This window comes from Dasypus novemcinctus, chromosome 22, assembly GCF_030445035.2.
Source record: "Dasypus novemcinctus isolate mDasNov1 chromosome 22, mDasNov1.1.hap2, whole genome shotgun sequence".
NCBI classification, from domain to species: domain Eukaryota; kingdom Metazoa; phylum Chordata; class Mammalia; order Cingulata; family Dasypodidae; genus Dasypus; species Dasypus novemcinctus.
This window is the reverse complement of record NC_080694.1, coordinates 7040965-7060542: the sequence shown is the minus strand read 5'-3', so window position 1 is coordinate 7060542 and position 19578 is coordinate 7040965. Positions and strand designations below refer to the sequence as shown.

The 19578-nt window shown below is 53.0% G+C and overlaps 1 protein-coding gene across 11 annotated transcripts in view; it reads left to right on the top strand.

Moving 5' to 3' along the window:
- Positions 1-17210, top strand: part of LOC111759351 (ral guanine nucleotide dissociation stimulator-like) — a 127376-nt gene extending 110166 nt beyond the window's left edge. For 2 of the 11 annotated variants that reach the window (XM_071210945.1, XM_071210946.1), the window contains 18 exons: positions 2953-3192; positions 4320-4430; positions 5570-5763; positions 6387-6443; positions 7135-7328; positions 7576-8114; positions 8850-9065; positions 9358-9461; positions 9932-10016; positions 11179-11253; positions 11706-11792; positions 12187-12219; positions 12578-12699; positions 12881-12979; positions 13306-13498; positions 13693-13908; positions 15310-15424; positions 16840-17210. In XM_071210945.1, the coding sequence (XP_071067046.1) occupies positions 4326-4430; positions 5570-5763; positions 6387-6443; positions 7135-7328; positions 7576-8114; positions 8850-9065; positions 9358-9461; positions 9932-10016; positions 11179-11253; positions 11706-11792; positions 12187-12219; positions 12578-12699; positions 12881-12979; positions 13306-13498; positions 13693-13908; positions 15310-15424; positions 16840-17000 (2595 nt within the window). In that variant the 5' untranslated portion in view covers positions 2953-3192; positions 4320-4325 and the 3' untranslated portion in view covers positions 17001-17210. Of the gene's footprint in view, positions 1-2949; positions 3193-3683; positions 4431-5569; positions 5764-6386; positions 6444-7134; positions 7329-7575; positions 8115-8849; positions 9066-9357; positions 9462-9931; positions 10017-11178; positions 11254-11705; positions 11793-12186; positions 12220-12577; positions 12700-12880; positions 12980-13305; positions 13499-13692; positions 13909-15309; positions 15425-16839 lie in introns of those variants that run through there. The other 9 variants (XM_058285086.2, XM_058285087.1, XM_058285085.2 and 6 more) reach the window with 9 other exon arrangements.
- The last annotated feature ends 2368 nt before the right edge of the window (positions 17211-19578 follow it).

Genomic DNA, 19578 nt, shown 5'->3' with positions numbered 1-19578 from the left:
TCACGTCTGAAGTTTCTGTAAATACAGGTGTCAGAAGATGGGAATTTTGTGGGCAGTGAAGTTTTAACATTTGGGAGATACTACCTTAATGAACATGTACAGATGCCTGCAACCCCACTTGCCATAGGCAAGTGCATCTTAATCTTCACAACCAACCTTAATTGTCAAGGTGTCCCTCCCCTCACATTACAGTTCAACAACACCCACAGTGTGACCATTTGAAATGATTTTATGAATCCTAAAAAGAGGAAGATTATGTTTTTAAACTAATCTACTCCTGTGGGTGTGACACCTTTTGATTGCATTAAATTCTACTAAGGGCCCTTAGATTAGATTACTTGGTAAGATTGCTTCAGTGCTTTTGATTGGACTATTTCAGTGAGGTCTGACTCAGATTGCATCTCTGCCCCCTTCATGAGTCTGATATGAATGGAAACAGAGAGATAGATTCACAGACATAGGATAAGTACTTTGCATTATTTGATCCTACCATGAGAGACTGAGGGAGGAGGTCCAGGAAGAGACAAGTTGTATACCAAGTTTGCCTGTAGCTGCAGAAAGGCAGAGACCTCAGCAGAGATCAGGGGCCTTCATGTTTCACCTCTTGGCAGCTGACTTTGGTGAGAAAGCACCTGATATGGTGCCTCAAGATGGACTTTTCATGGACTTGTAAGCTTTTCACCCAAATAAATTCTCTAATAAAATCCAGCCCATTTCTGATACTTTGCATTGGCAGCTCTTTGGCAAAGCAAGACACGCGGCCTGTGGGCCTGGCCCAGCCCCGTGCTCATGCTGTCCACCAGTCTGGCTGCTCTCCCCACCACCCCTCTCCCGCCACCTGCACAATTCCCAGTGCCTCGCTGTGCTGTCATCTCCTCCAGGAAGCCTGCCTTGATGTGTCCCTTCTGGAGCGGGTGACTTTCTTTGTTCCCATAACACCTTCTCCTGTCTCTGTGTCAGCATTTACCATATTGTTATGCCCAACTCTGCCCCTCCCCCAGTGTCAGCTCCAACAGCCCAGACAGTACCTGACACCCTGTTCCCTGGTGCCAGGCACCCAGGAGGCACTCAGTGAAGGTTTGTTGAGTGACTGCAAAACTTTGAGGCAGTGGAAAGTAAACAGATTTAGAAGGTGTACCCAGCACCACCTCTGAGCTGTAGACCATCAGGCTGATCACTGCATGCCTTAAACAGGCCAAGGCCATGCCCACTTCAGGGCCCTCTGCCTGCAGGGCTATTCCCTGAAACTCACCCACCTCCTCAGGCTCTTCTGTAAGGCACAGACCTTGGGGTCAGAGTGCCTGAGGTTGAAACCCACAGCTGGAGCACATCACAGTCCTGTGTCAGAATCCAGCCCCTGTTTTCTTGAAGGCAAAAGGAAGCCAGTGATTCCAATCAGGAGCATGTGTTGGGGGATAAAGAATGGGAGCTGAAAGAAGCTCCTAAAGAGCTTTGACTAGGGAGGTCCCCTCCCCCAGTGAGCAGGCCAGGGGACAGGGCCCTGCTCGGGAAGAGGAATGGGGCAGAGCAGTGAACTTGAGCCCACGTCGGAGGCTGGGCCTGCTCCCTTAGAGCCATAGGACTTGATGCTGCTGCTGCTGCCTGCTCACCCATCAATGTGCAGCAAGGTCAGGGAGGGCACACATGACACCCCAGGTGTGGACTGTGGGGCTGGGGTCAGAGGAGGAGAGGACACCAGGTGGGTGAGCAGGTGGAACTGAGGAAGATGCTGGAGGCAGGTCTGCTGCTGGGCAGTAGCACCCACTCTTCTCACCACCTGCCCACGGACTCATATATGGACACAGGGAAGATGCCAAGCTGATGGCAAGGGATCCCCAAATTTCCACAACCATGCATGGCTGGGGACAGCCCAGCACCACCTTGAAAAGACAAGCCTGTGGTCAGAGGGGCTCTGGGCATCTGGAAATGGGCTGAGCACCTCCCTGGAGTAGAAACACACAAGGAGAGAGGCCTCAGTCTCCTCAGCACTTTGGGGTGTTTAGAGTGTGTGATCCACAATGGTAGCACAGACTCAGGGAAGTGCCCATTCAGCCTGGTCCTTCTGTGATGACCCACTGCTCTTCCAGGGGCCCAGGAGAGCCACTGCCTTGAGGAGTGTCAAACAAGTATGGGATCACTTTTGTGGATATCCCACCAGGAGCTGCAGTGCTAATGCTGGCCAGCAGGGGTCAGGCAGCCTCATCACCAGCTGTGCCCACTGTGCCTGCTGAGACCCTGGAGACTGAGAGAGTCAACCAGAGGACTTTCTGGCCATCCACCTGCCTCAAACACAGCATGCACCTCCTGTCATTAGCATCCATCCTCAAATTCTGAGCTGGCAGAGGCTGGTAAATGGCTCCAGAGGTCATCTCAGGTATTCATTCAGCAACTGCACCAAGCACTCACGCTACAACAAGATCTGTGCTTGGTCCTGGCTGTGCATGAAAAGAACCCCTGAGGCCCCCACCCAGCAGGAGGTGGACAAAAGCATGAAAGCAAACAGAAGTGCATGAAAAGAGCAAGTGCTATAGAGAAGGCTAAGCAGGGTGCTGCGAGGAGGGCTATGGGACCACCAGGTGGGAGTGCCTGGAAGGACACACTGAGGTGACACTTACACTGTGACCAGAATGCCATGAGGGAGCCAGCCCTGCACAGGTGTAGGAAGAGGGTGCCTGGGAGAAAGCACAGCAGGGGAGAGTGGGAGGCAGAGGGAGTTTGGCCAGAGAGGAGGCTGGGAAGGCAGCTGCTGGGGGCAGAGCCTCCACTGAGGCTCAGCTGGGGGAGGAGCTGCTTCCCTGCCCTGCTGTGCTGATCTGCAGGATTCATGTTAAGTGGGAGAGAGACCAAGGGAGGGAGAGTTCACTCACAGGGAGAGCAGTGAAGACAGACAGCCTTTTGTGTAAGTTATAGGAGGGGCATCCTGATACTTAGCCATTTTATTTTGTTTAGCAGCAAATCACTCGGCCAGGACTCAGTGCAAGGGGAGTATATGAGGCTGCTCATACCTGAAAGCAGAGATGGCAGGACCCAGGGCACAGGCAGCCCCCACAGAGGTTGAGAGGAGGCACTTGCACCTGACTGTAAATATAAAGGGAAGCCTCTGGAAGGATTCTGGCCCAGCAACAATGGCTGAATGTCATCTCACTACAGCCACATCGTGGTACAGGCTGAGGCAGCAATCCAGGAGTGAAGGTGAGTTTCCTAAGATCACACAGCCCTCCCCAGCCCTGTTTTGAGTTGTATTCTTGTTATGTCCATCCCCTTCCTCTTTATTCCATGTCTGTCTGTGTATTAGATACATGGGAAACAAGACTATGGGGTTTGCAGTGTTCTCCCCACAGACTTGATAATGTCCCCAGGAAGCAGATGCTAGAATGAGTCCCACTGCATCAGTGAGGAGACTGGGGAGACCTCAGTGGTTATTCTGGGGTCACAAAACCAAAAGGAAGGAGTAGCCAGGTCTGAACTCAGCTGGGTCTCCTCATATCTGGGACCCCAGGTGCACACAGGCCTTCCCAGGTAGCTGTGGGGAAGGACATGTTGGCAGAAGTGTGTCCAGTTACAAGGTGATCTAAGTGAGGAGGATAGACAGACAGACATGCAGAGGGACTTTTGTGGAGTTCTTAAAGTTGAGGGGCCAGGGAAGGAGAACAAAGGCGGTGACCTCACTTCCTGGGTGAGAGGTCACAGCAGAACTTGGAACTCTGGTAACCAGGCACCCAGATTCCATAGGAAGCCCCTTCCCAGCTCACTTGGCAGGAGACACCCAAGAGGGAACTATGTTCTCCTGCTGCGTTCCCAATTCACGAGGCTCCAGCCTCAACCAGACCAGGAATGAGTCCTTTAGCCATTGCTTTCGAAACTGGCTCAGGCCTCAGCCACAAGGCTTCTGGTCTTCATCCAGGAGGTCCCCAAAGGTAACGTGGGGTGGCCCAGGGCCAGCCAATTCAGCACATGCCCCTACTGTGCTCCTGCCTGGGCAGCCCCACTTCCCATCCAAATCCCAGCGAGTGGGAGTCATGAGCATTGGGCCACCCTGGGAAGGAGCAGGAAGTCAGGGGTGGGAACCCAGTAGGTGCTTCCCTGTCACCTGCCGGGTCATGACTGGAAGGGTGGGAAGGCTCATCTTGGGGGTGGCACCCATGTGGACCAGTGTTAACCCTGAGCGCTCAGCTGTCATCTGCTCTCCAGTGGGGCTGGAGGGGAAGGCAGATGCCCATCTGGACCTGATCTTGGTCCCAGCCCAAGATCTTCCCTTGTGGAGAGGGCAGACCACTTGCTCACTTCCTTGGCTCGGCTCTTGGGCAATGTCTTCCCAGAGCTCTATGCAGGTGGGCAGCGAGGAGCTGGAGGATGGCCTCATCTACAGCGTCTCTCTGCAGAAGATGCAGGCCTCTCATGGCCCAAGCAAGAGCCAGCGCTGGTTCCAGGTAGGAACAGGTGCCAATTGGGGTCCTGAAACAGTGGGGGAGCACTGCAGGGCCTGTCTCCCACCCTGGCCATTCCCTTGCTCTCTCTCCCAGGGCTTTAACCCCTAAGTAGCCCAATACCCCACTTCATGAGGAATCTGGGCCCCCAGCAATCACCCACCACACTGCCATTCCATAGACCAGAGGGCAGGTCACTTCAAATGGTTAAAGGAACAGCAGAGAGTAGTCTTTCCCATGGGTTTCCCTTCAGGGTAGGCTGAGGGGTGGGCTCATCTCACACATGTGTGCTTTTTGCTGCTGTATTTCTGTTTCCACTCCCTGGTCCCATGTCCCCAGCAGCAGTTATCATGACTGTCTTTTAAAACGTGCATCAAGCCTGACGGCTCCTCTCACTTAGAAGGGTTCTTGCCATGTCCGGTATCTGTCTCCTTCACCTTCCCAGGTCAGGTCTTGGCTGCCCGGTATTCCAGAAGGGAGGCAGCGTCAAGCAGTGATTTAGCCTTTGGTGCTGCTGGACCTTGATGGTCCTTCCCTGTGGCCCTGTCAGCACCTCCCACGTGCCCCAAGGCACTGAGCCCTCCTGCCCCTGGCAGAGGCTCCCAGGAAAGGGATGGCTGCACAGAGGACACACAGACATCACTCTCAAGCACAAGGGCCAGAAAACTTCCCTAAGGGTAGAGGAGTTCAGTTACCACCTGCTGTCTGTGTAGGCAGGAGTGTCCCTGCACCCTGCCTGGAACTGGGTCTTTTCATTTTCCTGATCTGGGGTCAGGTGGCAAATGGCATAGCCTTGTGACTGATCCTATGAGCAGCGGAGTCCTGAAAGTCAATTACTGACCAGGTGGGTCTGCTGATCCCTGAGGCATCTGTTCAGATCCTCGGGCCTGCAGGGGTCTTTCTCCCCCAGGGACACTCCAGGCATCTGCCCTTTGCTGGGTCTAGGATCTCATCTTTCAGTTATTTCCTCACTTCAACTTCAATTTCAAGGCCAAGGACCTTTCTCTGCTAGAAACTCCCATGACCCCTCAGCCTCAAGTCACTCAGGGCTTGGGGACAGCAGGTCTGCCCACAGCCCCAGCCCCACCTAAGGGTCCACAGTTCTCACTCTGACCCCATGTGCCTCCTCTGGTGCTCCCTAGAGGAAGAACAACTCGACCCTCATGAGAGAGGAGAACCCCGTGGTACGCACAGTCAAGGCAGGCCATTGGGAGAAGCTGGTGGAGCACCTGGTGCCCGCCTTCCAGGAGGGCGACCTCATGTACGTCAACATCTTCCTCGGAACATACCGGGTCTTCACCACCACCAAGCAGGTCCTGGACTGCTTGTTCCACAGGTGAGAGCCAGCCCCATCCCTGGCCACTTGACTGCTCTGCCCCAACATGCTTGTGTCTCAGAAATGCCATTTCACCCACTGGCCTCAGTTTCCTCTTTGGGAATGGGAGCAGTTAAAGGAAAAGCCTTCAAGGTTGATGGTAAGGACTAACGGGGAGAACCCATGGAAAGTGCTTCCCTGAGCCTGGCTCAGTGGACAGGGAGGCTGGAGGGGCAGTGTTGTTCTTAGGCAGGACTTTCCTCTTCCCAGTGAAGAAGCTCACAGCCACTCCCCCTTACCCACCCCAGTTTTCTCATTTCTAAAGGAGGTTTGAAACACTTTCAGTGCCTCCTTCCTTGGTGTTGTCAGAGCAGGGACCATTGTAGGCCACCAGAGGGGTCCAGAATCACCCTAGGTCTGAGAAGGTGCTGCTTAGGACTAAGTCCTTTACCAAGTATACATCAAGTGTCTACTAGGTGCAGACACTTTCTGAAGCATGTAGCTTCATGCAGTGAATAAAGCAGACAGATTTCCTTGCTCTTCTGGGTTCCATTTGAGTTGGGGCTGCAGGCAGTAACACGAGTCATCTTAAGCAGGGAGGAGACTCAGTAAGTTAGCTGTGACATGCTCATGGTCTCTCCTAGATATGGATGTAAATGCTGTAGCAGTGGTGAGCATGCCATTTGTCTTGAAATTAAAAAGTGAGTGCACTTTGGGAAAGGGGGAGGGGTTCTCCTCACCTGAAACCAGTGTGGGGAGTTGGGTGGTTGGTGGCAGGGAAGGGCTGGGCAGGACACTGGGCCCTACTCATTCTATGACCCCCCTGGAGGGCTGTGTCAAGAGGGCTTTCCTCCTAGCTGGAAAGGAGTCAAAGGAAGCTGTGGGTGGTGTGCTGGGGCACTGGTTGCAGAGGACCCTGTGGGATCATTGTTGGTCCCTGAGAGGGCCCTTCTCCACCACAGCCCCAAGACCCTAAAACACCATTTCATGCAGACCCGTGACAGGAGGTGGTGAGCAGCCTGCTCTAAATCTGCCATGGACCTCAGTCCTGTCTGCTTCCTGCAGGGATGGCAGGGCCAGCTGTGCCCCTGTCATTTGGAAGGGCAGTGTCAGTGGGAAGAGTAGACACATGACACATGGCAGAAGATGAGGCAGCTCCTTAGGCCAGAAGTTACTGGGTGGGGGCCAGGAGGGCCCAGCACAGGACAGACCCTGTCCCCTCCTCACTCACGTATTGATGAAGCTCCTACTGTATGTCAGTGCCAGACTAATACCAAACCAGTCAAAACCCTTCCCTGTCTTTATGGGTTTTATGTCCCAGTGGGAGAGTCCCAGGGGCAGTGTGGCAGACAGGCCACTTTCTGACTCTACTGCCCACACACCTGCCCTCAGCACCCTCTCATCCTTGCTGGGTACCTGGCTGGACAAGTACCCTGAAGATTTCATACAACCGGCAGCCTCTCCCTGCCTCAAGCTGCTGGTGGGCTATGCCCAGGTGCATTTACCTGACTCTGCCCTGGAGTACTACACGGAGATTCTACTGTCACAGATGAGTCATCCTGAACCCACTGAGGCAGACCCAAAGGGTGAGGAGGCCCAGGGTGGTAGCGTGTGAGCTTGTTGGCTGGGGGCCAGGCCTTGATCACATAGGCAGGACCTCCCAGAGATTGCTCTTGGGCCAGGAGCAAGGAAGACCCTCAGAGTAGTCACCTGGGAGACTGCAGTCTGGGCACAGTTTCTTGGGCTGGATATTCCCCTAGAGGTTGTGGGATCTTCTCTGTATTTGAAAGATACTTGGAGTCATTCATAGGGCAGAACCTACCTCTTCTTCAGCTCATTTGTCAGCTCCAGAGCTCCAGATGCCTCCAGAGCAAACTATGGCACCAATTCCACCATCTGCAGCAGACACAGGGGAGATTCCAAAGGCTGATTTGGCTCCATCACCACCTCCACCACTGCCTATGGAAGTAGCACATATAACCACTCTGAAAGTAGAGCCAGCTCCATCCCCAGATGGAGCCCCTGCTGCCAGACTGGAGGAAGTCACATCACCATCTGCAGCACAACTTCCTGAGCTGGAGGCAATCTCACCACTGCCTCCAGTGCCACCTACACCGTCTGCACCAGTGTCCATTCTGGAGGCACAGCCTATTTCTTCACCTTCACCAGTTCCACCTGCCAAGGGGAAGGCATGTCTGGCAGAACCACCAGAACCACTGCCAGAGCTAAAGTCAGCAGCAGGGCAGGTTACACCATCGGAACCTTCCAGCTCCTGTCCTGAGACCTCAGAGAACCTGCCGAGTGAGGAGAAGGCTAACCTCCTGGCTTTCCCTCCTGAACTGGTGGCACAGCAATTGACAATGATGGATGCGGTGAGCAGCTAGGAATGGCAGGGTGGATCTGGGTGGATCTTCCTCCCAGGATCTGCTGCGCCAGCCTTAGCATACCCTGACCAGAATCGTATGAGCTTGTTCCAAAGCCTGGTTCCACTCCCAACATTGTAACCTGAGCAAGTTTATTAATCCCAAACCTGCACTTCTCCTCTCTAGAGAGTAGATAGAAGACACTAAACATACCTGCCATACACATGGACTGGGAAGATTACATGGGAGCAAAGAAATAGAAAGCCTGGGGGAGGGGGGTCTTGGCCATTGGGCATTGAAGGGAGCTCATAGAGGTGCAACCAGCTCCATGGGTGGCCTCTCTGTGCAGGGGGCCTCCACAGCATTGATACTAAGACCCTGATATGCACTGGATCTTTGGCAGGCACCCAAAGCCTATGGCCCCCACAGGGACCATGCTCATGACTGCTAGCTGGCCCAAGAGGCATTACCAGGAGGAGCCATGGTACCACCTGGGCCTGAGGAGGCTTGAGGCACCGCCCATGCTGGAATTTGTGAGAGGGACTTTAAAGTGCAGCTCTGTTTTCCCCTCTAGGCTTGGGCCCTGGGTCACTTGAGTGCTAGGTCCCCTCAGGGACAGAGGACACACTGTGTCCTTATCCTGCTGAAATCCAGCTGAGACCACTGGATCCTGGCCTGGGTCCTGAGGGCCTTCAGGATTTAAGGTGCATGGGTGTGGGGTTGGCTGACATCTCCTCTCCCTAGGAGCTCTTCAAGAAAGTGGTGCCCTATCATTGTCTGGGCGCCACCTGGTCCCAGCACAATAGAAAGGGCCAGGAGCATGTAGCACCCACCGTCTGTGCTGTCATCACCCAGTTCAACCATGTGACCAACTGCGTCATCACAACCTGCCTTGGAGACCAGAGCATGAAGGCTCAGGACAGGGCCAGGGTGGTGGAGCACTGGATCGAGGTGGCCAGGGTATGCTCAGGGGACCCTGTCTGTAGTTCTGGAGCCCCCTCTATGCTCTTACCGACTCTTAGTCTTCGAAGCCCTCTCTGGCCTGTAGCACAGCCCTATGATATCCTCACCTCCCACCCATGCTACTCCCTCAGGTTGAGTGTGGGTGTCCCTGTCTAGGTCCATGGCATGCCCTCAGGGTCACCCTGTGTGTCTGTCTCGTTCTAGAGGGGAGATGTCAGCTGAGGGTCTGAAACTGGAGCTGGGGGGCGCCCATACCACATCTCACTGCTCATTCTTTCTCCCTTCCCAGGAGTGCCAAATCCTCAAGAACTTCTCCTCACTCTGTGCTATCCTCTCTGCTCTTGAAAGCCAATCAATTCACCGTCTTAAGAAGACATGGGAGGAAGTTTCCAGGTGGGCAGGCCACTTGTGGGACACCAGATTGGACCAGGGACCTTGTGGGGGCTGCACACTGCCCTTCAGGGGGCTTGGGAGGCAGTGGCTCCTGGGCAATGGCCAGGTGGGTTGAGGCTCTAGGTTGAGGAGATCAACTGTTCTACCTCAGCACTGGTTGCTTCCTCTGCTGGTTACACAGTTGAACCAAATGGGAGCATGTTAAATGCTTGCTTGTCAGCACCACCCTCTACCATTGACATTTACACATATCAGAACCAGATGCTCATGAAATGGGATGGGGGGTCCCATTGTGCCCACCTCCGAGCCCAGCTCCCAAGTCCCATGATGTCCTGTGGCACTCAGAGCTGTCCAGGTTCAGCACCACCCACCCAGGCAGTCTGAATCCCAGCTGGCTAAACTAAAATGGATTAGCCTTTAAAGCCTCCTACCCACTCCTATCTTTCTGCTTCCTTCTTGCCCTCCCCCAGGGACAGCTTCCACCTCTTTCAGATGCTATCTGAGATTGTCTCCAATGAGAACAACCTCTCACAGAGCTGTGAGTTCATCACCAAGGTAAAGAGGAGGCTGGAGGGCCAGGGCTCAGGTGGTGGGGATGTTAGTTTTTCATTAAAAGTTTCTTTGAACAAATCCAGTCTGGCCTATTCTGAAGATGTAGAGGAATATGCCTGCTCTGTGGGCTGGTGAGAGGCCATTGTAGTGCAGTAGGCTGTTGTTCAGTGGAGGTGGCTGGGACGTTCCAGGAGGAGATGATGAGCTGGCAGGATGAGAAGACTCCATCTCAGTGGGAGGGTTTCATAACTGCCTTATGATGAATGACATGTGTGCCAGAGATCTAAGAGAAATATTTAGGAGACTGGGAACCATGGCCATCCTTCCTGAGCGTAACTAGAAGCTTCCACATTAAAGAGGAAGCAAAATTTCAATGCTAAGTACTACTGGCAGCATCCACCCTACCTGGATAATCAGACCTGGAACCATGGAGACCCATTCCTGAGTAGATGCCAGACTTGTCTGCACACAGAATGTCCTGAGTGGACCTCTGGAGAAGGGATGCCTTTGGTATGGCTTCAGGTAGACTTTGGGGTCTCCACTTCTCTTGGCTGGAGCAGGTAGGTGCTGCTCAACTCAGCCTCTGGAGATATTCCATCCTCAAGCTCCAAGGCTGGGATGTTATGAGACCAAAACTCACACTCAGAGGCTGGGAGAACCAGACACTGGTTAGTGGTGGTTGGTGGTGGGAAGAGGTCAGCTCAGACGTGGCCTCCGTCTAGGGAACAGATGGTGTCCTCTGATGCCCTGAGTGAATCAGTCCAAGTTTACACCCGCATGGGGCTCTCTGTCCTCATGTGGAAATGAGGCATGACCATTTAGTGTTGCCACCCTCACAGTGAGGTGGTGAAGCTCAAGGGAGAAAAGGAACGTGGTTGAGCATTCTCAAGACTCTGAGGGGTAAAGCATGATGGCCAGAGCATCCTTGCTGCTAGCATGCAACTCTAAGCCCTCTGGACTCCTGCTGAGGGCGTTCAGGTCTCTGTCCTTACAACAGAGATAGAGGCCCAGGGAGGCCAGTCCTCTTATACAAGGTCATGCAGGGGATATCAGGCATATGATGGCAGCAGATGTCCACTTTCCCACTGGATTCGGGTGTCCAAGACCCCAGGGACAATAGTTGAGGGATGGCGGGCCTCACTGACCTAGTCCTCAATCCTGGCAGGAGGAGGTCTCCAAGTTTTCAACCCTGGAGGTGAAACCCGAAAGAACCCAGAAGAAGGAGCAGCAGGGAGAGATGGTGAGCATGCATGAGGCTGGGATGGCCAGGGAGGGGTGGCCTCAAAGTCAGCATGGGGTCTCTCCTCGAGTCCTTCCCTCTGGACCCCTACACCTGGAAAGCCTCCCTTCAATGTCCCTGGAACCTTTAGGAGTGTGAGCAGTGGGAATCCTGGGGGACTAGTTGCAGCCAGTCAGGATAAGGACCTGTAAGACCTGACACAGAGTGGATTGGGTGGTGGTGGGGATTGGGTGGTGGTGGGGACTTAAGAAAAGCCTGTGCTGGGAAGGGATTGCAAGGGAGTTTGGGGTCCTTGGAGTCTGGAAGTGAAATTAGGGGGTGTGAGTTAAGTGTCCAACACTGTCCAGGGAACGTTGTGTGGTCCTAGAAGTCTGAGACTAAGTAGTGTTTAGGACATGGTCTGGGGCACACCTCAGAGCCTGTGTTCATCCCCACCCTACCCAATGCCACAGGGTGTCATCGAGGGCGTTGTCCCATGCCTGGGGACATTTCTCACCCAATTTTTGATGGTGGACAATGCAATGCAGGAGTATTTAGAAGTAAGTGAGCCTGGGGGCAGGGGCAGGGTGGGAAAGGGACCCTGAGCCTTGGAAGGAGAGGCCATTCCCTGAGCCCTGAGTTCTCACCAGTGGGCATACAGGGTCCCCTGAACCCTCCCAGCCTCCCTGGGGCTGGAGTGCCATGGCCTTCTTGCAGATAAGTAAAAGGAGGCTGGTCCAAGAGCCCATCTCTCCACTGTCATCAGAGCGTGGGACTAGAAGTTCTCTCTGTCTCCACTCCTGGTGCCCAGAGTCTGCCTGGTTCCATCCCTTGTCTGGACTGCCCTGTTCATGTTCAACCCTGCAGTGATGCAGAGAGACAGGGGCTCAGGTGTGGTGATGAGCATGGCAATGAATGGGGGCCCTTCATGATGGATGCAACTCTGTCTTCCAGGGAAGGATGGTCAATTTTGAAAAAAGGAGGAAGGTGAGTAGCTGTGGCCATCACTGCTGGGGTGGGCTGGGGTGGGGTGTGGGATGGAACACAGAGACCCTCCTGGGCAAGACACCCCCAAACTGCATGCAGCTTCCTCTTAGTGTAATGGGGAGATTTTGAGGAGAAAAGACAGGACCAAGGTCTCCTTCTCAAGGGCGAAGGATATAGTTGGATGAAGGACAACTTCATGGAGGATCAGCTGTGTGAACTCAGCTCTGAGGGCAGTTAGAGACTGGAAGGGAGTGGAGGGATTGGGGAAGCCACAGGAGCAAAACAGCCGCTGGCCCCTCTCCCACCCAGGAAGACCACCCAGGCCTCGGCAGTGACTGCTCCTTCCCTCTGGCCCTAGGAATACCAGATGATTGTTGAGCTCCAGCAGCTCCAGGCAGGCTGCTGCTATGACTCCCTTATGCCCAGTGAGAAATTTGGGGCCTGGTTTGGAGACATGAAGCAACTCAGCAAGAAAGAGAGGTGAGGCCAAGACAGCATCAGGCCACTATAGCTGTGAGATCACCGCGGAGGATCCTGGGTCAGCATAGGACCTGTTGCCTGAGGACAGCTGGGTACCCAAATGCCAACTGCTGTCCAGACACTGGGAGGGAGACCTGAGGTGTGGCTCCTGGGACCTTACAGCCACCATTCTGCCCTGCAGCTACCACCTGTCTTGTGAGCTGGAGCCCCCATCCCAGTTGGCCAGTAAGAACTTTCAGGACAAACACGACCTGGAAGGCATCAAGCCTTGGAGTGAAGAGTGAGTTCCCCATCAAGGGTGGGCTAGTATGGGCTGGCTCAGGACTCATGGAAGCTTCAGGCTAAGTGTGGGTTTGGGGAGCCTGACAGTTTAGCCTAGGGATCCCAGCTCTACTCCCATCCAAGCCTGTGAGTTGGGTGAGTTGCCCCATCCCTGGCCAGTTTCCTCTTCTGTGAAATGGGGTGATGCTGCATGATCTCCAAGTGAATCAGAGTCCCTGTCTACTATTAATGGAGTGACCCCTTAGCAAGGTGCAGTGGTAGCAGGGGACAAACTTGGTTGCATTCCAGGGGAGGCCCCCAACGTAAGCCGACCTATCCTTCTAGCTGCCAGGCCCCCGACACTGAATCCAGTGGCAATAGCAACCCCTACTCGAGTTTCCAGCTCCAGTGTGGCCCTGTCTTCAGCAGTGGGGATGCAGCTGATTCACCCCACACACACGAGGCTGGCTCCTCCAGCTCAAAGGTGAATATCCACCTGGACCATGTCCTAGAGTCCCAAGATGACCATGAAATGAAGGTGAGTGACCACCTCTTCCCATGTCAGCCCTTGTCCTCACTCTTCTCCTTTGCCTGCTTGGCCTTGTCTGGGTCCAGAAAGAGGCCAAGAATTGTTGACTCCTACAGAATTTCTAGACCCTCCTAGAGATTCTAGAGCAGTCCTAGGGAGCCCCAAGGCTCCAGGCCTTCTGCTAATCTTGCTGTCACGCACAGTTGGGACAGTCAACCTCTGAATCAACACGGAACTCTGTTGTCACATCGGCATCCAGAAAAACATCCTCTTCCTCCTCCTCCATCAAACGCTGGGTCAGATGGTTCATCCCCAGGCGCCGCAACCCACAACCACGCTATAAGTGGCATGTGATTGACTACTGCATTGTCCGTGTCAGCCTGGAGGAGGACAATGGCCAGCATTACAAAAGCATCAAGGTGAGCCAGATGTGTAACTCTCCCCTGGAGCCCATCACTGGTTCAGGCAGTAGACACATAATAAATGGCATGTTCCCTCTTTGCCATGCTGGAGTAGACTTCTCAGTTGGTGTCAGTGGTTAGACAGCTACCTCAAGAGACAGGAAGAGTGTGAGTTTGATGGCAGTCAGGGCTCAGAGAGTGGACATAGGGGCTGAGTCTGACATGCTGAGGAAGCCATAGCAAAGGCCCTCTAAGGCAGCCCCAAAGAGAAGGATGGAGGGTACAGCCTGCCAGACCCATGGGGGGACATTTACTTGGCCAGTCTGAGGAACAGCCTGGGGCCAGGGTGAAGGAGCAGGGGTCAAGGGGAAGAGTTGAGGTCAGAGAGGTTGTGGGAGCTGGGTGACATCAGGCCCTGTGAGCTGCTGAATGGAGCTTGACTTTCTCATGGGGGAGATGGGAGACACTGGAGGATTAGAGCAGAACAGGGACAGCAGGTGGCATTTGGCTTCAGAATGGAGGTTGGACCTGTGTGTGGAGACACAGGCCAATGAGGGGCTGATGCCATGACCCTGGAGGGATTATGGAGTCTGTCCCAGGATGGTGGCCAAAAGATGTGAGCAGGAGTCAGATTCTGGATGGCATGTGCAGTTGGAGCCATCCCAGCCCGCAATGGAGAGGCTGGCTGAGTTACCATGTTGCACACCTGCCCCAGGTTGTACTTCTCTTTTGGCTAGGAGCAGGTGTGGTTTTACTAAGCTGTCATTTGATTGATCCTTGTCCTAAACCCTGCCTATTGCTGGGCCCTCATGGTCAAGGTAACTGTGCCTGGACTTGCTGATCACAGCTGCATCCTGGAGCCTGGGGCAGTTCTGGTGTGCTGTGGGTTGTCATCAGCCCCTCCTCCTCTCTGATATCTGAGCTTGAACTAGATGATGTGTGCTCTGCCCTGGGGGTGTCCTGGAGGGCCAGGGCTGGAGCAGTGGCACTCCTTGAGGGCAAGCCACCTCCTGTGATTGGGAGGCATGAGGAAATAGAGTGAGGCCCAGATTTTACTTCTCATTTCCCACCCTTTACTGCACGGTCATCCTTTGTACCCAGGGCCCTGGAAGTCCGTAGCAGTTGTGCAGACTGAGGACCCAGGGGACAGGGTTCAGCCTACAGGGCAGGGGTTTGGACCCACCCTGAGAAATAGCCACAAGACAAAGGTGAAGGTTCTTGTAGGAGATGGGGTTCTGGATGAATGGAAAGAACCCCTTCATTCCATGGAGTTCTCCCCAGAAGAGCAAGAGAAGATGGTGAGGCCCCGTAGACCCAGTCCTGACCAGAGGTGGCTCCATAGGGTCTCTGGAAGCTGCACTGTGGGGGAACTGTCTCCAGGATCCATGCCCTGAGTGCCTGTCCTGTGATCCACCACAGGTGTCCAACCAGGAAATGGCTCCAGCTGTGATCCACAAGGCCATGGAAGAACTCAACATGGATGGGGAAAACCCAGAGGATTACAAGCTGGTGCAAATCATTTCAGAGGATCAAAGTAAGTCAGGGACCAAGAAGGAGAGGGCGGTGGTTGGAAGAAGCACCATGTCCCCAGCCTGAAGTTCCAAGGCCCTCTCACCCCAGTGTACCTGACAGCAGTGCGGGTAGGCACCCTGCCCACAAACCAGGCTTCCCAGAGCAGCCCTCAGTGCCCACAGCCTCTTCTCCCTACCTGCTCCTTCTCCCTTGTGTCCCTTTTCCTGGACATGACCAGGCATTGGGAAACCCAGTTGAAAGCTAACAACATTGAGGTACCCAGAGAAAATGCTTTTCACCTTGGATCAAGAGAAAGATGGCCAAGCAGAGGGGCTCAACTTGAAGGAAGTCTTCTGGACAGCAGGGCGTGACTGCACCATGACTGGTGGACACAAGCACCAAACATGCTACAGGCCATGCCTTTATGATAGGGAAAACTGGACCAAATCTCCTTGATCCCCTTTGGAGACTCTCGGGAACTGACTCATTACTTTAGAAAATGGAAAAATGAAAGATCTTCACAACACAGACCCAGAGCCAGGTGTCCTGGACCCTGAACCCTTAGATAGGTTTCCTAAGCACCTGGGGTGGCTTCTCATTCCCAAAGGGGGGAGAAAATCAACCAGTGTCTGCACACATGGTGTGTCTGTGCACAATAAAGTTAACTGGATTCTTGTCGGTGAGCTGGTCCCCTCTCCCAGCCACTAACCTAACCATATTAAAATGACTCCCACAACTCCTAGAAGTTGGTTCTAAATCCTCCCTTGTCTTTTGAATGGAAATGGGAGCTGTGGGGTGTGAAATAGGCAGAACGACTTGTCCTACAGAACAGGAAGACCAAGGCCTGGAGAGGGTAAGAAAGGAGATGAGCAGCCGCACCACTGAGGCTGGAGCAGGAGTTCAGCCCAGTGTTCCTGTCTAGCTGGCTCTAGGCCAGGAAGACAGGAGAAGATGGGATCAGTGTAAATCCTTGCTGGGTGGCAGGCACTGCGTGGTCCTGGAGGCCTTCAGGGACTCTGCTCGGGAGGCCTGGGCCAGCGCTGCCCTTCCCTGGGCCCCAGTGTCTTGTCCTGGGTAGTGCTGGATTTGGGGGCCCTGCACTGTGTTCCAGAAATCCAATCCAGCTCTGAGGTCCTGAGTAGTGAAGGCAGCAGGGGGTGCAGTGAGTGGGGAAATAGATGAAATCTTATCAGCTCCATTCTGAGGTTGCAGGGATGAGTCAGAGTCACTTTAAAAACAAGAGTTCCTCATTTTCAGCTGTGCCTCTGCAGAGTCTTTCCTGCAGGCAGGCATCATTCAGAGGCTCCTTCTTGGTCCTGGAGTTGGGTTGGGGATCCAGGTCCCTGGCAGAGGCCTGCTCTCCTGGGGGCACAAAGGGTTGGGGTATCCTGTGGTCCCTCAGAGCACAGCTGACCACCCCTCTGCCCCACTCTCCAGTGCTGCAGATCCCAGACAGCGCTAAAGTGTATTACGCGATGCATCCCTCGCCCAAGTATGAATTAATGCTTATGAAGCGGACCTCACCCATGGACACCAAGCTCAAGAAGAGCGCTATCTCAGCCTTTCTGGGGAAGAAGCTGAAGGGACCCAAGTTCTGAAAGGGGAAAATCTAACTGGGCCCTGGTACCTGTCAGCCTCAGGGTTCCGCTGCCCAGGTCTGCCTGGCCAAGCTGTTCTTATGACCCCAACCACAGTGGGCAGGCCAGGCAGTCGCCTCCCTCCCCACCAGACAGTCTGGGCTGTTTATTATTGTAAATAGTAAATGTTAGATGTGAATATTTTATTATTAAAATCTTGTTTCAACTACAGCCTCAGAGTTGGCGACTGGTTCTTTCATTTACAGTGTTAATTGAACGAGGTGCAGCCTCTCGCATTGTTCATTCAAATAAGAAATCTTGCAGTCATCAGTTTATTTTAGAAGGGAAAAGCAAAAAGAGCCAGCCACCCTTCCCTGGCTTATTGAAGCAAACACAGAAATCCCCTTTCACAGAGCAAAGTGCACTTCAGTATCAATACACCTAGAAGGAGCAGAGCCCACCCATGGGGACTACTGGATTCAGAAGTTGGAGGTACTTCCATTTGCCAGGACCATTTCTGACCCTGGGCAGGGAAGTGGCTGCCTTTCTACCACTTTGGAGGAAGAACATTTTCTCCTTCTTGACTAAGGCTTTGTTTGAGCCCCAAATAAGAACTTGTCATTTTCAAGAGCAAACTCTAGATTTACATGAGCACTAGATACAGAAAAAAATAGAACAATTCTAACAATGTGGAAAGGAAAAGGACAGAGGAAGATTAGCACATGGTCCAAGGGCAGGCAGAACTTTGCATCCTCAGTTTCCCTCTATGCCCAGTGGTCAAATCTTTACATTAGATTTCATGCTTTGGGATCCCTATCCCTGATATACAAGAATTCTCTCCTTTTGAGGGGACTGGGGGGATTAAGATGCAGCTTTTCAGCCCCAGCTGGGCCTTTTTTCATAAACACTGCTGCTTCCTCAGAACTAGTGCTTCCCACTGCCTTGCCATTCATTGTGCAATTTCTTAACCTGGAAAATCCCTGGCAGACCCTGGCCTCTGTGATTGGTACCTGGTGGCCTCTGCTGCCTGGCTGGGGCCTGAGACATCAGCCATGGGCTCTGAATGCCAAGAGAAGAATACTTACCCATTGTAAGCTAGAGAAACCCCACAGTCTTTTCTGTGGGTCAAGGTGAGGGCTTGGATGGTGTGGTTGGAGGTCCACCATCTGGGGATCTCCAGTTAACACTCTGTTGTGTTGCTACTGATGGTCCTCAAGAGGAGTCGGCGCTGAGCCCTTAGAACTTGTCAAACAGCAGGTGCAGGTGCTGACACTGCTCACGTCCCCTGGGATGACTGCACCCATTGTCCAAAATTTGTGCTTTGCTTTGGTCATTGGAGTGTGGACAATTCCTAGGGGGAGGGGTTGAGAGGGTCTGAGGGGGAGGGAATGCCACCAGAATTGAGGACCACAGTCCTGAAGAGACACACCTCCTCACAAAGTAAAGTACTCAATGGCTTCCTCTCTGGGTGGGACAGGCCCTGTCCTGAGCCCTCCCCTGGTTTCCCCAATGTTCAGGAGGTAAAGGTTTAACCCTGACAATACAAAGCCCCAGGACCCTGCCCCAGCCTCCTGCCTGCCCCAGCTGTGGGCTTTGGGGCCACTTCAGAAGGTTTATCAGGGAATGAAAACACTGTAACCTTACATTTTAATTAGCAAATATATGTCTGAACTAATCCATGTTCTCTGTAAATAACAGAGTTTCTAGCTCTCTTTATTGAGCAGACCTATAAGTAAGGAAAATCTGGTAGCTGATGCCCAGATTCTGGTCCCAAAATCCTATTTTCCATGAAAAGAGAAGAGGGCACCTAGGAGGTATGTGTGAGTCCAGGTCTTGGCCAGGAAATGTGAGAGGAACCTAATGACCATGGCATTGTGGAGAGCAGGGAAGGCACCAAAGTCCACAGGGGTCGAGTCAACACATGACAGGAGCCAACTGGAAGGCCTTCTGGCCACCTCTGGGGCAAGTTTATTATCATAATAGCTAAAAAGCACAAGCAACTCAACACAAATGCCCATCAAATGATGAAGGGAAAAAGAAAATGAGATGTTAGCAGTCATAAGACATGATGAAGTACAGATATATGCTAGAAGGTGAGGGACCTGAAGAGCATTATGCTGCGTGAGAGAAGCTGGACACTAGAGGCACTTACAGAACTCCATTCATACAAAGGGTCCACACTCAGCAAATCCAGACAGAAGATAGATTAGTGGCTGGTAAGTGATGTGTGGAGGGTCTTTGGGGGAATGTGACTGCTACTGAGTGCAGGATTTCATTTGGAATTAATGAAAATATTCTGGGATTAGCTAGTGGTTATTGTTTTACAAACTTATGAATATACTAAAAAGCACTGAATAAGGCACTTTCACAGGCTGAAGTTATACCATGCTAATTATAGCTCAATCAAAAATAAGTTGTTGATACTGGAAGTCCATAGTATTGTTTGCCTTTAGTGGGGCCGGGACAGCTTGTGAAATAGACAAACTCCTGCACATTCACTGATGGCCTTAGAAAGCTCAGTGGTTTTCAGAGATTAGAGGAATTTGGGGGTGGTCAGGTGAGTTGTTGTGTCCCTGGCTGTGGCCTTTCCCCTTGTCCA